The sequence below is a fragment of the Antedon mediterranea genome, chromosome 6, assembly GCF_964355755.1.
Source record: "Antedon mediterranea chromosome 6, ecAntMedi1.1, whole genome shotgun sequence".
NCBI classification, from domain to species: Eukaryota; Metazoa; Echinodermata; class Crinoidea; order Comatulida; family Antedonidae; genus Antedon; species Antedon mediterranea.
In genome coordinates this window covers 6,699,806-6,718,283 of record NC_092675.1, presented here as the reverse complement: position 1 = coordinate 6,718,283, position 18,478 = coordinate 6,699,806, and the positions used below count along the sequence as shown (strand labels likewise).

The window sequence follows — 18,478 nt, the reverse complement described above, 5'->3', positions numbered from 1 at the left end:
ATGGTAGTGATAATTTTATTTTAATTTTTTTATTTTATTCAATCGAAACCAACAGCGACAATTACCGCCACTAACAGGTTTGATAAAAACAAAGCCAGGACTGTTTAAAGCACCTTGATTGGTCCTAACATTGATCAAGGGCTTCTCTCGTCCAGTGCCCACCTTAACCAGAGGTCTGAGGCAGATACTACACCTGCCTCACTAGAGACATCATCATGTCCATATATGGTCACCTCACATTTTTTGTCACATAAAGTTTGATAGTGTAGACTCTAATGAGCATTGATTACAGTTTACTGAATTCCTATTTTCCTATACTAATTACCAAAATGTGTTAGAGAATTTAAAAAAAAAACAATGTAATGAAAATTACAATGCAATGTGTGTATCGATTAACCGATCGGTTCATTCACTGTCGTCAGTTATCGCTGTCGTCATCATCGCTCATAAATAGGCCTATACACGTCATAATCACCATCAGTATCATCATTATCACAACTATATCAATATCATTATTGATATTACAATTTATTATTACAATTATCATTTTTATTATACTCATCAAAACCATATTACTATCATTCATTACAATTATCTTTTACTTTTATTCAACTTCTCACTATGTACATACAGAACATTAGACATAAACCTAACACACATCTAGTGAAAGATGGGACCAACAGGTGGTAAACCCCTTTAAAACGGCCAATGTCCCAATTGCACAATTAGTAATGAAAAAGGTTTATATAAAATTATAATAAATATGGCGTATATATATAGCATTTTATAGAAATATCTTTAAAATTAAACTTAAGTTGGCCGACATACATATTTGTAAATAAGTCGTTAGAATATATGATTAGCCCCTAGCTTGAAGCTATAGGGCATGGAAGCTTCTCTAGTAGCTTGAGCTAGCTGCTCCCACATACAATGTGATATCGAACTACATCAATTTATGTGATTCAGTACGAACATTTCTGGCAGAAAGATTGTAATCATCAACATTATGATACCGTACCGTATATTATTATCATACCTCCATTTTTAATCATTACAATTATCGCTATCACAAATATTATGCCTAAATCATCAATATCATTATCACAAATCACAATCGCCATTTTGTTTTCATCATGTTTTTGTGCTTTGTCTTATTTTTTCTTAAGATCCATGCTTTTGCCAAATAATGTGAATTTGATTACGTTATCACCTTCCCCATTGCTATCATTATTATATCACCATCTTCATTTATATTAGTATCACCATCGTCATTATTATCTGAATCAAACCAGAATCACGTATCATTGACATTCATTACAAATTCACGGACAATATCGACTCGTCAGTTGCCGTGTATCGATTCGGAAACACATTGCAACGTAGCTCTCTTATTTAGCGATAGACGTGTTCACACTTTCTTGACCTTACACCGTACAAAATGACAATGAGAAATCTGTATCAAGCTATTATATCGAATGCATCTTCTAAAGGATATAACAATTATTCACACGATTCTTTGTACTGTTCTCCTTAGTTACATAATACAGGCATCACATGTGAGATTATGTGACCTTGTATTACAAAAAGTTCATATGATACTGGGCAAATTTTAGAGGCATACAGTGCCTAGAATCGGCTACACAATTATGATGTTTTTTTGGTTTTTATTTATACTGTATATACACATATGGATACAGTAATCTATCAAAACCTGCTATTTTAGATAAGATTTTTTTTTAAACATGTCAATTATTCAAAATTTTAAAATATTGAATAAAATATTTAAAATAAATTTTTTTTTAATGTCGTTATACGCTACAAAATGTACGTGGTATTTCAAAAGTCTATACGCAAATAGTACATTTATCTATATATATATATAGATTGTAATAACTTTATGACATTATTTTGTAAACATTTTGTATGGGCCGAACCTCTTGTTACGAGAGTGATCCTCCGTTTTAAAAGAGAGTAACCAATAAATATTATTAAAATATTATAATCTAAATCCAAATAAACGCCGACATTGTCGGATATTTTTTGTATTCATTAATGACAAAAAACAACATTTTTGTCCATTTCAAGGACTAAATCATTTCCTGTTTTTACCACTCCTAACATTACCACTTAAACAGAAAAATGCAAATACGAAAAAAAAAGAATATTTGATATTAAATTGTTTTCATTACCATCCATTAGCCTATTTTCTAAAGAACGCTTTTATTATCCATTACAATTGTAATCAACATAATGCTATTCTGGAAACAAATTTGTTCTAAACTAAGAAAATACGTATAAAGATATTTTATTGTCGTTTTTGTTGTTGTTGAATATGTCATTTTAATGTCACACACTAGTTTTTTTCTTTTGACTAAAATTCGAGCGAAAACATTTACCTGAAAAATAGTAAAATTGTCAGGTAATTTGAGTGGGCCTAATTTTAACCGTTTATTTTGTCTTTTTATAAGTGAAATCATTTTGTTTTATTTTTATTTCAATGGAAGTGAAGAACTATCTATATTAACACTGCAAATGGTGTATTCCAAGTCTGATTTTATTAATCTTCATTGTAAATGATTTTGAGTGACATTACATCTTTAATAGTTCTTTATTTAAAAAAAAACATTTCCTTACAGATAAATTAATTAGATTTATACGTAGATTAGATATAAAAAAAACTAAAAACTAACTACGTTGGTATGAACAAGGCTATTAAACAGCCTTGCTATACACAATAGGGCTTGTACTGTTGTTCTATAGAAAATAATTACATGTTATATTACAAGGCCTAGATTATATCTAGTATAAAAATAGAAAACATTGTTTCAAAACAACATAAAAATCCATCCATCCCTCGGATCGCACAAAGTTCTATATCCAGCTTCCCTCGGTGCACCGAACGTACTAGTATAATGCGACTTTGTGTTTTGTTTGTTGAGAGAATTTTACTCAAACCAAAATACATTTTAGTATTGTATTAATGCATATGCAAAGGACATAAATATAAATAAACAAATATAATTTGAATATGATATTTTAATTTTTTTTCTTCTTTTATTGTGAGAATAATTGCAGCTAGATAGATTTTCCACGTTACATCGCCTACATTATATTACATATTTTTTTCAAATTTTCAACAATTGAAATTTAAAATTATATATGATATGATAATTTATCCTGGTTTGGCTAAAAAAAGTCTAAAATATAAACGCAATCTTATTTTAAAATGTGACACATAATTTTCCTTCATTTATAAATTCAAATTGGAACGTTTTGAATTATTTGAATATCAGTATAATTATTACTGGCAATGAAGCGAGACCAATTTGGCTACCAAAAGCACGGATACAGTATTATTCAATTCAACATTGGGTGCCAAAAGTGTAACTAAATTAGTTCGATTTTTGATGACACCAATTCTGGCTGCCAAAAGTGGAACGATTTTTAAAAGCACAAATTTTTGCTGCCAAAAGTGAATCGATTTTGGATGATACCCAAAAGTGAATCGGTGTTGGTCAATACCACTTTTTGTACCCAAAAGTGAATCGGTGTTGGTGACTACCAATGTTTGCACCCAAAAGTGAATCACTGTTGATCACTACCAATTTGTTTCTACCAAAAGCGAATCAGTGTTGGTCACTACCAATGTTGGCTGGCACAAGTGGATAGTATCAACATTGGCTGCAAAGATTTGGCTAATAGTGAATAGATTTTGGATGATACAAATTGTTACTCCAAAACTGAACCGATTTTGAAAATTTATCAATATTGGCTGCCACAATTGGAACGATTTTTAAAAGTACAAATATTTGCTGCCAAAAGTGAATCGATTTTGGATGATACCACTTTTTGTACCCAAAAGTGAATCGGTGTTGGTGACTACCAATGTTTGCACCCAAAAGTGAATCGCTGTTGACCACTACCAATTTGTTTCTACCAAAAGCGAATCAGTGTTGGTCACTACCAATGTTGGCTGGCACAAGTGGATAGTATCAACATAGGCTGCTAAGGTTTGGCTAAAAGTGAATAGATTTTGGATGATACAAATTGTATCATGAACCGATTTTGAAAAATTATCAATATTGGCTGCCACAAAATATTGCTAAAAATATATCGATTTTGGTCACTAGCCCTACAAACTTTGGCCTCCAAAAGCCCTCTCTAAAGGTGGAGCTATTTAGCCAATATCTACATTAGCAAAACAGATCCCTCGAATATTACATTTAATAAAAGGAGTAAAACTGTTTTTTTTTTCAATCTTTTATTTCCATTCTAGATTGTATTTCAATTATATTTTGACTGTTAAAAACAATAGGCCTATATATTATTGTTAATTTATTTTAAAGGGTACCTCCGGGCTTAAAATGTATAATAAAACTTTTGCAACAACATTAATTGTGGAGTAAGTGGAGCATACTTGACTTTTTCGTAATGTTAATGGAAATTATCTATATTAACTCTCATGTAAACGTTGGCATTTTATTCGGGGAAAGTATATAAATCAAAAGACCACTTTTTGGAAAAGTGGATTATTTAACGACGCTGCTCGTTCTGTTTCCGCTGTCAAAAATAACTGGGGTTATATTGTAATAAATTTTGTTGCAAAGGTTTTTATTTTCTAATGCAGAATGGCAATTATTTTGTTTAAGCAGTGAAAACCCATATTGCCCAATAAACACTTTTGGTAAAAGGAAGAGTAAAGTTCGTTTTTCAGGAAGTGTTTTAACTGAACCTTCCAGAACTTATGCTTCCAGAAATATTAAAGAATATGTACTGTATGTATTAAGTAGGTACTTATTATGAAATAGTGCTTTAAATGTAATAATAATAATAATAATCGAAAAAGTGCATTTATCTAGTGCATATACAACAATACCTCATTACATTTAAATAGGCTAATAATTTCGTGAAATGCATTTATGACGATTGTTATACCGTAAAGATAAATCATTATAAAATTTGAAAACACTATTAGAACTATAGAATAAGAGTCCAGAGTACATGATAGAACGGATTTAAAGCGGATTCGAATCAGAGTTAACTCCGACACAAGTGCTCGTACACAACTCTCATACATCCGTGCCGTAACTCCGATATAACTCCAATAGGTTTCAGACGTATATCCTATGTAACCGTTGTTACGCTGCTACGCAAACTGATCGAATCATAGTATTTAACTCAGACAGAGAAAAAGAACGTCGATAAACATAGTAGCAGTTAAACATAATTAATAAATATAGGTATTTTTAAATACATTAGGATTTTGTCCAGTTATTTTGTAGGCTATTTGTACCAATATATTTTGTATTTTACACGTTGTGCAATTGCGTGACATAATCATATATATGCACTATGGTCACAATGATTGTAATGTCATGCGTTTCTCTGTGTTTTAACTACATTATCGAATAATAAAATAATCGATGCATTGATTATGTAGTAAATTCAATATAATAAAAATATAATTTGTATAGGACCCGCCCATAGTAAACTTATTTTTCTATAATAATATAGGCCTATAAGCATATATTTATTTAGGCCCTACGGAAATATTACCTTTAAGCTACAACCATCTACCGAAAAGGTTGAAGCGGAAAGACGAACAATAGAATATGTTTTTTATCGAAGAATAACTAATGATATCTATAGATTTATATTGTATAATCACAGACCCAAGGTGTTTTGTGTTAACGGGAAATTACATTCTTCCGAACAGTTTTCATATCTCCATATTAAGTTGTCTTAGTTGCATAGATCTTCTTTATTTTTAGATCACTCACTTCCGTTTGTACAAATAAATAATGAATATTTATGAATGCAATGGATTCAAATTTTTTGTTAAACTATAGACTTCTTTTCCAATATTATTGTCAAATTACCTGGAGGGATGAAGTTCCTTTAAAATCCTTTTGTCAATTTTTTACTCTTTCCGTCCATCATTTTGTCAGTCAATCGTAGTAGAAATTTCAAAAGATAGCATTCCATACATAAACATAATGCACCAATTATACTATATTGAATAGCGCACGATCATCAAACATAGTGCGTTGCAAATGACTTATTTCGTCGTCTATCTTTACGCTCATTCCTGCCATCATGATGGTCAATAACAATACCGTTATCATCAGTGGCATCAATATGGTATGAACTAGAACTTCTTGACCGACTGTGCTCGTAATCATTGCCATTAAATAGTCGAGGTTTCGAGTACATTTCCAATAAATTATTATTTCGTGTTTCTATCGGTATGTGATGTCCGTCATAATATCCTTTTGAATTAGTTCTTGTTCGATATCGTTCTGTGGCATATAAACTGTCAGAAAAACTGTGCCAACTACCTGCATAAGACTCTTCAAGATCACTAGATGCCACGTAGCCATAATTAATGGCGCTCTCTAGCGACTCTGTGGTGAGTTTATGTTGGAGCACGTGCTCATCATCAGCGTAGTTACTTGATTTGGATTTCTTTGATAATGGAGCTCTTTTAATCCTCTGTTGATGTTTTAAGTAAGGCGTTGATGGTTCCTCTGGAGTAAATATCTTATCTTCAGCATTTGAGGATTGCCTGCTTGCATTACTACTATCGTCCAAGGAAATCTGAAAGACACTGTTTCCTTGAAAACTCATGCGTGTCGTATGCGCACTACTTCTACGCGTGTTATACTTTGTAATACTTCCGCTGCTTTTACTAGCAATAGTTGAACCTTCAGCGTCGTCCACTTTCAGTGATGGTACATCCAACAACGGTGTACCATTCAGTGAATTAATATTTTCGAAACTGTCACATCTTGGTGAACTATGATATCCACCATTATGGTTTTGAACGTAACCGTTAGTGTTCCTTTCGTCAACAATAATTGGAATATCAGCAGTTTTGGCAGCGTTGGCGCCATTCATCGGCAATGCTGTCAAGTATAAAGGAGTAAAATGACGCAGGTGTATCACTTGTTGTCCATTGTGGTATTCCTTTATAAATCCTTCGTTTGCTCCACAGGATTTGGAGCAGGGATGAGCTACATGAATTTAAAACAAAACAGAATAGGATTAGATACTGCAGTCGACAAATTGATAGCCTATTCTAAAGTAGTCAACGTTATCACTGTTTGCTTCTGCAAACTTGTTTTCAGCAGTTTGTCAATGTTTGTTAACTTTTCAATACATTATTAACTAAGTTTGGAAAACTCAGAGTTTGTTCGAGTTTGCAAACACACATTTACCAGTGTAGACTATGCTTGCGTATGAAGCCTTCGATTTTCAGGACTTAGGACTTGTGGAGATATTCCTATACATTGATGTTTGGTATTTTTTCATATGTTCGGACCCGACGATGCTGTTATGCGCATTTGAACCTTTTTGAATGTGCGATCGTCGCGAAAAGATCGAAATCGAGAGCTAGACGACTACTCGATGTAATGCATAATTTACATAAGTTCAGGTCGTCGCAAACTCTATATAAACTGCGTGAGGACAGTTAACGTTACTGCATGGCAACAATTCACTGGTAGAATAATTTTAAAGTATCATATATTTTTAGACCAGGTGAAAAATGTTGTTAAAGACAAGAATTAGCCGATTCAAAGGAAAATATCTATACTTAGTCAAAGGAAAATTGTAATACAATGTAACATATGCATCACATGGGACGCCATGACATAAACCTAACCATAACTGGTTTTATATAACACCTATATAAATTCCTGTCATTTGATTGGACGAATGTGGGTCACATGGCGTGCAATAGTACGCACTATTCAACGATCGTTAAATAGTACTTTTTGAAACATTTTTGTGTACGAAAAAAAAAACGTCTCGCGTACTAATTTCATTCAAAAAGGCATTTAAATTAGCTTTAGATCGTTTTTAGGATTTTGATTAATTAATGGGGACATCCCTACAAGAAAACCATAATTAGCTTAGATAAGTTCCAATTGTCTGTCGAAGTTTTGCCTTTCAGCCAAGCTAGTACTAGGCTACTAGGTCTAGCCTAGGCCATGCTAGTATTAGGCTAGGCCTAGCCTAGGCGTTTTAGCCTTGCTAGGCCTAGGATTGTTTGGTCGTTTGTTGACATAATTAACACAAAAGTAGGTGTGTTTACGAAATCCATATAAATATAACATTTAATATAACATTATTAAAAACCAAATGTTACTGTTTTTAATCAAATGTGTGTGAATGAAATGTAGTAAGCTTTGGCTAGGGCTACCTTTTATTTGATTCAAATAACTAGAATTTATTTAGATGTTATATAAAACAAATAATGAATGTTTTGTATTCGTGTAATGGTACAAATAATGGCACTTGGTGAATGATGAAAGGTTATATCAACTCGGCTTTGCCTCGTAGATATAACCTTTCATCATTCACCTCGTGCCATTATTTGTACCATTGCACTCATAAACATTCATTATTTGTATAATATGTTATACATATGTGACGATGTATTACATAATTTGCCTATGTACAGTAGATCAACACAGAGTCGGGTGCATAAACCATTAAATTAGCTTCAATTAGGTCATTATTCTTGTTTAAATTCATTTTTGTAATTAGCTTTCATTATTATTATAATATTATAATCATTATTATATGAGATGATCAACACTCAAGGGCAACGTTTAATAAAACCATACACACCATATGTATATTCTTTTGTTCTACCAAATTTATCCTTGTAAGGCACGTTGCATATTGAAATTGGAAAATATACTTCTAACTCGGACTTATCATCAACAAATAAGGCAACCTGGAAAATAAAGAAAGAAATAGTAGAAATTGATCATGTTTTATCGCCTGGTTCGCATAATGCGTCTATATATTTGTAAGTGCTTAGCAACCATCCTTTTTTAGATCGTTCTGAACGTTATTACTGTAATTTAAGTACTGGCTATGTTCTCATATTAACATAATCATTGCATTATGATAAAGTACGTTTTGTGCCTTTGAAGGCTCACTTTCCATTTGTACGACGCACGCTTGCATTTTTTTTATTGTTATTGTTTTAAGTTGGGTTGAACACAGTTGCCTTCTTAAAATTAGGCTTTAAGCTTGGTTCCCACTAGGGTGCAACGCAGGGACGTAGACGCAACGTAAGTAAGTTGACCAATCGCAAGCGATGGATCATTCGAACTCGTCGTTTGTAATTGGTCAAAACGCTTGCGTTGCGTTGACGTCCTTGCGTCCTGGTGGGAACCAAGCTTAACATCGCACGTAATGTTTGTAACAAGGTGCGCTACCCTTCTTTCACAATTATTATTTTATAATACAACAAAACAAAACAACAGAAACTTTATAAGCTACGTACCCTGAAAAGTTCTTTTTACATGTATGTTTATACTTATACCTATTTGTGGCGCTTTTAAAGGTTCTTGCTTTGTACAAAAATAGATAAATATATTAAAACTAGTTTTCATATAGGCCTTATTGTTAGGGACTCCTTTGTTTTAGAAATTGCAAAACAGGAATTGAAATTGAATAATAGAAAACAAAGATCATCTTACTTCGATAACATAATTCACTTGAATGAGACGTGTTTGTATAGTGTGTGGAACAACTGGAATTTGAACAACACTTGCTGTTTGCAAAACGTATTCTTCGTCCGGTAGAACGGGTCTACTGCAGTAGGTCATAACATCAAAGGAGCCGTTACGAACTCGGTATTGGGGTGTTTCTGCTTTTGTTGATATATTCTGCAATAACAACAATAATAAGCAAAAGTAGTACAATAAATGGATAAGCTTATGCTACTGAATTTTAAAATGTAATGATTATTATATTTATGTGTATAGTAAAATTTATATTTTTCAATATTAACCATCTTTTTCACAAAGCGCCGTTGGAATACGCAGCCGACTCGCACATTAAGAACCATGAGCATGCGCTGTATGTAGGCTAGGACTCAATTTCTTATTTACCAGCATCTAAGAATGTAATAACACAATGAACGTTTGATATATTTGAAAATGCTAAAGTCAGAGAAAAATATCGATTTTATCTGTCCTTGTTTTTCTATGAGCATGTGTGGCTATTAACGACATGCCCTAGGTTATACAACAGGAGAGTGAACCAAAAATAATAGAAGTAACCATAAATGTGTAATTTAAAGAAAAAAACGATAAATAGCATGTACATCATTGTGACTCTTAATTGGTAACTGTTGTAAATACGGACGGTCGATTCGTAATCTATCTTAATTTGCTCAATATCGTAGAAACGTAGTACTGTTATATTTGTCACATGTTTCAGTTGTATCATAATAAATTAGGAGCAAAATGTTCTACGGAAGTGAATAATTGGCCCGATCGATTGTATTAATCTTCATTTGTTATTCTTTTGTGTTATTATTATCTTACTTGTATCAGCTTAACACCTAATTTCATTGTGTTATCAGAGTTGTTGTCCAGCTTTGTACAAATGTTAACAAATTCTCCAGGACAATATGCAGTCCGCTGCAGTTCCACTTTCAACGCCATCGGTCGCATCTCACGGCAGCACCATCCTTTCTTTTTCTTAGTAGAACCAATGATAGGTTTCTAAAAGGAAATTCAATACGAATATGATAGTGGCAGTATGATGATGAGAAGGAGGAAGGGGAATAGGAGAAGGATGAAGAGGAGGATGATGGAGAGGAAGAGGAGGATGATGAAGAGGAGGAGGACGACGAAGAGGAGGAGGAACGTGGAAATAATGAGTATACAATTAGACGGAAAACTATGAAAATAATGGGAAATTGAAGATGCTGATGAAGATAAATCCAGGTGATAGGAAATAAAGATAAAGCGGGAAGTCAAGAAGAGGAAATATTATTAACCATGATTAATTGCAGTGATGATTTGGTGTGATGATTTATGAAGATAACTAATCTTATCAGTTATGACTATTCAATATTGTTGGTAATCTTGGCAATAATTATTACGTTGAATCAAGGCAATCTGACAACATGACACTGAGCTCGCCTTTGCCAAGATAGGAAATCGTAACAGTCATTTGATCTTATGTGTGGCTGCGACAAAATACCAACAGTAACTGTACTACGTACATGATCTATGCGGTGCACGTTGTTTGTTTAGGGACGAGGAACTGATCGTGTCGCAGCCACAGATAAACCTTTTGATCTCCGGAGCTCAGAATCCTGTTGTTAGATTGCCTTGGTTGAATAATGCTAGCAATGGTGACAGTTGGTGGTGGTGATGCCAACGATATTGAATGATAATTCTGGCAATGGCTATTACAGTATGATAAGGATGGGCATTAAGGATGGTATGCCTATTACATCAGATTCTGCAATTGATTTGTTAACTATTATATAAAAATGTGATAAAGCTTCAGATGTTTCTCACATCATTATTATTGTTAGTGTTATTGGAAAAACAATACAGAAGCTTTATTCATGAAGTTTTCTATAATATGAAAATTATGACATTTCCTTATAAGGCTTACAATTGTAATTATAATAACAATGCATAAAATACAGCAAATTTGAGAGTTGGCTTAAAAATCACTATTAATAGAACATAATGTATGCCTAAATAATCACCTGATATTTTGGTAGATTTGGATCAATTGGTGATCCAATAAAAGAAAAATAATGTTCAGCTAATGGATCTACCGCCCACGAGATATTCACAGTGGCCTGGACGAAATAGCGAACACACGCAACTCGGCCACATTCAAGACTGCACGGTAAATCCATGTCACTGGGTAAAATGAACTCAAATGGGAAGGTGTGTTGTCCAGCTTGAAGTAGTGGAAGGTCTCGTTCGTCATCTTCATTATCTACAATGAAAATAATCTTATATTATTTTTATATTCTCGTTAGCAAAAATGACTATGACTGAGCTTAAAAACTTTAAATAAAATTCTGAAATCAACCCAATCTTATATTATATACCCTGTTATCTTCACTCTTTACCCGATCCTTAGTGGTATCACTTATATTGCCCAATAAGAATAGTTGGTAACACCGCATATTATGTGGTTCTTGTATCATGTAAGGTTTAGGGTTAAAGGTTGTGATATACTAGGCGATAGTTGTGAAACACATGCAATGATGTATACCGAATAAAATGATACAGGAGCAATCCAGATACAGTACCGAAAAACGGGTGCAAATTACATTTACTGCACCTTCCAACCGATTCGAAAAATAGGCATTTTTGCAGACAGAAGATCTAAACAGTAACCCATGTGGAAGTAGACAGTAGACAACAGACGTGATTGTCATGGACTATACACTTGAACAAAAATCTCAAACTTATTTATAGATCCTCTAGTTGCAATAAATAATATAATGATCGTCTTACTAACAGAGTAAATTAACTGAAACTAATATTTTCTAACTAAATTAAATAAAACCAATATCAAAATTGGTCATAATCTACCGCAATACTTTTAAAATACTGCATAAATCCTACGATGAGGTTTGATGTAAAAAGTCTGTATAAAGTAGTTATGTTATTTGATGCCGTGTCAATTTTTAATCTGTGTATTTATAATTGTTATTTTATATATTCACTCATAAACCAGAATTGGCTGGCCTTGTATTTCACGAAAGTGTGATTAAATAAATAAATTTGTAAAAAATACGATAAATTGATTTATTTTGGGAACAAAAGTAATATTATTGATAATTTATTTAAACATTTGTTGGCTTACGTCACATATAATACATCGGAACATATTATTATTATTATTATTGATAATGTTGCTGATGCCTTAATAATGATTTATGTTTACATTTTATAATATAGGCTATAACCCAATATGTAGATTAGAGAGTTTGTTAATACAAAGATAAGAAGTTGCATTGTAATTACGCAACACATCTTACATTTTTTTTAGAATAAAGTCAATGAAACGAGTCCATTGATTTAGCATAATGTGATTTTAAAAAGAAATACACTATGTAGTCTTTAGGATGATATGGTATTCGTTTGTAAGTACGTTTGTTTTGTACAGTGTAGGTTGATGATGATGACGATGATGATCATGATTATAAGGATGATGATGACGATTATAAGGATGATGATGACAGTTAGTCTCGACAGATAATGCATGATTGATTGTACGCATGCGCATCACAACGCGCTTACGTATTTTGATTCCACCAACTGCAAAGCGTAAAGTACCTAATCTCCGCATTAGGCGTCTATATGAACAGTAAAATCTAATTAAATTGTCAGTCTGCATTATACAATGTCATTTCGTTGCTATGCCAACGGATAATCACACAATAAAGTCATGGATAATATTGAAATCCAGCGTTTATTTCAGTTTTAGAGGTTGAAACATTTAAAGGTAAAGCAGATAACATTTGTTATGTTACTGACGATTTTTAGACAGATTAACAGGTGATTCTATACTTTCAATTTCTAAGACTAATGTTTGCATTAGAATCCCTATTTAACTCAAAAGACCTTGTAATGCGACTTTAATAAAATTAAATCGTTTTATAGTCGCATAACCGGAAAAGCATTATCAAGATAACAATTTATCCTAAGATTTCTAATTGAAATTAATAAACAACATACATTTACATACAGTACATACCAAAATATATCAAATGTATTTGTTGTCATAACAAAATTATATTTTGACAATAACATTTGATACCGGTAGCTCTTGCGTCATTGAGGTCATTGAAGCCTAGTTATTTACCAGGGTACGTTGGTTCCTACAAACCAAAGTTAGCGATAATGTGTCTATGAACTTACCTGGGTGAATAAATAAGCCTGAACGGGCCCAGGATGACAGTCCATTCCAAAACAAAAAAGGTAGGGTCCTTGTGCCAATGAAATTAATTTTTTTTCGTATATGTTTTTTTATAAGGGCCCCTTGATTGTCAGCATATGCTGTTTGGGTTACCGTCACTAAAAAAGATTTAATTTAAAAAAATAATTTTGACCTTTTTAATATATTACGATTTTACAACTTTGTATTTATCTTTTTGTGATTCCTTGTACCATTGAAAAAAATATACATGTACGTTACTTTAGCTTAGGCCTATTGCTTTCTCTATCAGTTGAGTTCCACCATTTATCTCGAAAATTCTGTATTCCCTATTTGTTTATGAATTGGTATACATTTTATAAAGTAAAATATCAATTTTAGCTGAACAATTTTCCTAACTAATTAATGTTTATATAATACAGTGCTGTGTGCCCGTTTTTGTGTTTTTAATCAACCAACAGATACACTGAAATTGGAAGCTTATTAAATTGGCAGTCAGCCTTTCATATACACACGATATATTATTAAATGACTTCTCAAATATCACTGTTGGTCGTTTAGTGATCAATAATATCTTTTCTTATGCCTGTGTATATCGTAACAGATGCAATTAGCAACATAAATAATTCGTTGACATTATTCAAAGAAATTGGAAACACGCAGTAAACGCCCAATATTACATACAGGGCGGAAATTGTTTTTGTCACCATGGTTCATTAGTTAGCGTGGGTCATTGTGTAGGTATACTAATACTTTGTGTACAGAATTACCTTGTGATTCAAGTAATGGTGTTATTTCTAATCACCGTTTAGGTCTACCTTGATCACGTTTCTATCTTTCTTGCTACACACTATAATTACCCTCATTTATGGAATCACATGGATTTTGTAAAAATGGTTACAAGTATAAACACAGAAACGTCAAATTGTCGAACTATGTATTTATACATAATTAAAAGGTAATAACAGTATTCTCATCTAGAGCATGATCGTATCAATTTTTATTTTTATGATTGATCATCATGAGAAAGTTTCTCATTTAACAATCTACTCTCATGGCCGTAACTACCCTTCGGCAATCATTCACTTTTATACTGTAACATCCAATCATACTCTAATCATCAGTATCAACACAATTTATTTTCAGGTTTTACAATTTTCTTGTCATCTTTTAAACATGTTTCAGAGTGATAAAGTTTAAAGCTTGGTTCTCACTAGCGACGAAACGTGACGCAATCTACGCAACGTAAGAAAATGCCCTTCCAATCATTGTGTTTGCCTCCGCCTGCGTGAAATCAAACGATGTTTGCAGCATTATTGCGTTGTCGGTTCCCACTTGTGATTACGCAATACATCACTGTGCGTCAATACGTCGCTGCGTAGTGGGAACCACGCTTTATTTCCTAACGCAAAGCAAACCGCAATGGCAAGGGACAGTTCGGTGGATAATTCATTGCGTGATTAAATTCACGTGCGTTGCGCGTAAGAACTAGTGAGAACCAATCGTGGGCCTGGTAGAATGAATTAATATTTTGATGATGTCACTGATTTGGATTACGTAACATAAACATTAGGCCTATAAAACGGCAGTTTAAGAGCGCTTTATAAATGCTCAGTATTTTATACACAGAAAGATTTGTGTTTATTCTGAGACATAAATGCATGTTAATAAATAAAGCATAAATTAAATGAAATTGTTTTGATAAAAAACAAAATTTAAGATTCACATCCTTCTAAACAAGCGTTCAATAGACGTTGTTTTGTATGAAAAGATGAAGCATAATAGTCTATATCGTTACGTAATAACTCAAATGCATTATGCAGAGCAGGGAGTTACAACTCCCTGTGCAGAGGATGGGTTGAATACGTTTTCTCAGTCAATCATTAATAAACAAGGCTATATACATGGCTGCAGTCGCGTGCGCAAATTTGAGTTAGTGTTTACCGGCCGACCAACCAACCGACCGATATAGTGAACTTAAAATGATCAATAGAGATCTGCTCTGATACATCACAACATGTCTTTCTTTTGTGAACAACATAATAATACTGAAGGTGACACATTCAATAACATACTAATATATAAAGAATACCTTACCCTTTCCCCATAATGTTCTTTTTATACATAAAAATGTTTCCAGGCCTTTAGCTATACTTCCACGTTTGTCACCAGTGACATTTAGAACAGGCTTTTCGCGCCACTGTGTCCTTGATTCTCCTTTCAACGAAGCTCGTATACCTAAAAAAATAATCATACCATTGTTAGTGTAGGCTATCTAAAATGGATTGTACTTTTTAACATAACGTTTAACATGTGTACAGTGAAGTATAATTATGGATAATGTTTTTTTGTATTATTTGAATCTGTTGGATCTTGGATTTATAGAAAAATATCATAAATCGCAGACCGTTTTTTGTTTGTTCAAAATGAATAATGTGACATTAAAATGACATATTAAACTAAAACAAATGTTTAAAAAATATTTTTTTCAGAGACAATATATCTTTAATATAATAATGTCACGTGTCTGCAAACTTTTGATACACGACGTCACCATTAACTGATTCCTGCCTCTTTTTCTTTGTCTCATTTAAATATTTTTATCAACTGATTCTTGTTTATAAAAGTTTGTTCAAGTTTTGTGTTGAAGGATTTTAACCAACTCCAAACAAAATAAATACCGTAAATCATACATAAATACATACATAAGTAATGTAATTAACGTGTTTTGACCTAAATGTTTAATTTAATGTTTTTGTTTGTCTGGCAGTCAATGTGGTTTTGGTTAAATTCAACTCTTTCGATATCTCAAAACAATGTTACTCAATTAAACTTAAAATTCACGTAGACAGAAACAAGTGACAAATCAATACAAAAAAACAGGCTTCACTTGGTTGCGATTTCATTTTATTTATTTATTTTTGTATTTTATTGTAGTATTGTACTGTACTACCAACGCGTTGATTGTACAGTACTGAACTGAACCGATGATACACGCTACGGGTTTGCTCGATAGTAATTAACATGAAGGTATTCAACCATTTAGGAAAACAATTAGTGAAACAATGCACAATCACAATGAAGTAATTAAACTATTCTTCTGAACATCACCTGTTTATTTTGTCTTTTTATCATTGTTTTCGTTCATTTTGTTTTGGCAAAAGTGAATTACTTTATTACTATTACTATTATTATTAACACTTTTTTTGGGAAATTGGCCAAATACATCTTGAATTAAATGAGTACAACCATTCTGGTTTTTATATTGATTGCACAATCAAACATCAAGGAATCATTATTGTGTTGTCTTGATCTATGTTTCTGCAGAATAATATTACGCCCGCGTACAATTAAAGATATGCCTACTATCATTATCATCGTTTGGACGCACGCGCCAAATCGTATGTTTCTCCTTGGTCTAATTAACGAATGTCACCCTATTTTCAGTGCTGTAGGCCTATCTCCTCATGACATAATATGTGCCTAGTATCACGTGATGTATAAGATTTATTATACAGGTTTCACATGTGTATAACAAATAATGCTGTATCACGGAACTTGTCATGATAACTGGATAAATGTTAACAGTAACATGTAATCGACTGTTTAACCTTACCTTTCATTGCAAGATCTTTTGTGAGTGACAATACAACCTTTCCTGTTAAAGTCTCCCCTGGCTGGTATACCTCCACAGGATGGTCCAAAAGAACATCAAACCCATTTACTGCTCCCATGTTGAACATAGTTGCAAGCCTAACGCCTTGCACATATAAGTTATGCGTGTCATTCGAAAAAGATACTTCTTTAAAGTACTTCGATAAATTAGAGAAATATCACTATGATTACTAGTTAATATATTTTCCTAGCACGTGTATGTTAATTTGTCTCCTCGTCTACCTGTATATCCCCTTAGGTCTATTTATAAAAAGAATGAACGTCTTGTAGGCATATATACCAGAATAAACATATGAGGTTCCTCAAAAACCATAGTGAACTATGACTAATTACTGTTACAGTTTTGATTTTCAAATATACGTATTAATATACTGTAAAAAAAATCGATGAAATGTCAATTCTTCAAAATGTTGCTATAATAATCCATACTGACGTTATTTCCAAAATAAACAATAACTTCTGCTAATGATATAGTTTCGCAGGACACAAACCTATTCGTTGTGAAAGACTTGATATATTCCATCGCTCTCCTTGTCTTACTTACTCTCAACTAAGGAATAGTTTAGTATGATGGTTATCCATCATCTTCGGTAGGCCTACTTCTTTGTAATGATATGTACCGAGAACATAATTTCCTGTACGCAAACAACAGATGAAGTGAAATAGAGCCTCTCCATGCAGGTTCAATTACTACCTGTTGTCAATACTTGACTTCCGTTTATATTACAGTCTTTTCATCGTTCAGTCATTTTAAATTATACTGAACTGAATGCAGTGTTTGCTGCCACCTACAGTATGATAAATGCCTCGAACTTCTGTAGCAAACGTAATCTCTGTCTACACTATCAAGCGCAACGTAAGTAAGCGCAACGTATAACAAGTAATGGATTATTCGAACTTTCATAGGTCAACTCGCTTTCGTTGGGTCTACGTCCTTTCGATTCATGGAATATTCTCAACCATCCAACTCATAAACATTCATTATTTGTATATATTTACAGCGAAATAAAATTAAATCATCTGTTATTATTTCATATTCAGAAGCCTGTTACCAATTGCTTTTAAGCCTGGACTTATT

The 18,478-nt window shown here is 32.7% G+C and overlaps 1 protein-coding gene across 1 annotated transcript; it reads right to left on the bottom strand.

Annotated features, from left to right (window-relative positions):
- Positions 1-3,108: 3,108 nt before the first annotated feature.
- Positions 3,109-17,990, bottom strand: LOC140052117 (uncharacterized). Its single transcript, XM_072097537.1, has 7 exons — positions 17,342-17,990; positions 15,823-15,963; positions 11,534-11,772; positions 10,350-10,529; positions 9,498-9,686; positions 8,635-8,743; positions 3,109-7,013 (listed from the first exon to the last, which is right to left on the bottom strand). Exons 1-7 carry the CDS (start codon positions 17,466-17,468, stop codon positions 6,034-6,036), a joined length of 1,965 nt encoding a protein of 654 aa, XP_071953638.1. The 5' UTR covers positions 17,469-17,990; the 3' UTR covers positions 3,109-6,033.
- Positions 17,991-18,478: the final 488 nt, after the last annotated feature.

What these genes read in the sequence shown, in the direction of transcription:
- LOC140052117 (XM_072097537.1), bottom strand. Translation starts at nt 17,468, where the DNA reads ATGTTCAACATGGGAGCAGTAAATGGGTTTGATGTTCTTTTGGACCAT. An exon ending in AAAAGATCTTGCAATGAAAG is followed by an intron (nt 15,964 to 17,341) that starts GTAAGGTTAAAC and finishes TTATTTTTTTAG; the next exon opens with GTATACGAGCTTCGTTGAAA. An exon ending in AAGTGAATTATGTTATCGAA is followed by an intron (nt 8,744 to 9,497) that starts GTAAGATGATCT and finishes TTTATTTTCCAG; the next exon opens with GTTGCCTTATTTGTTGATGA.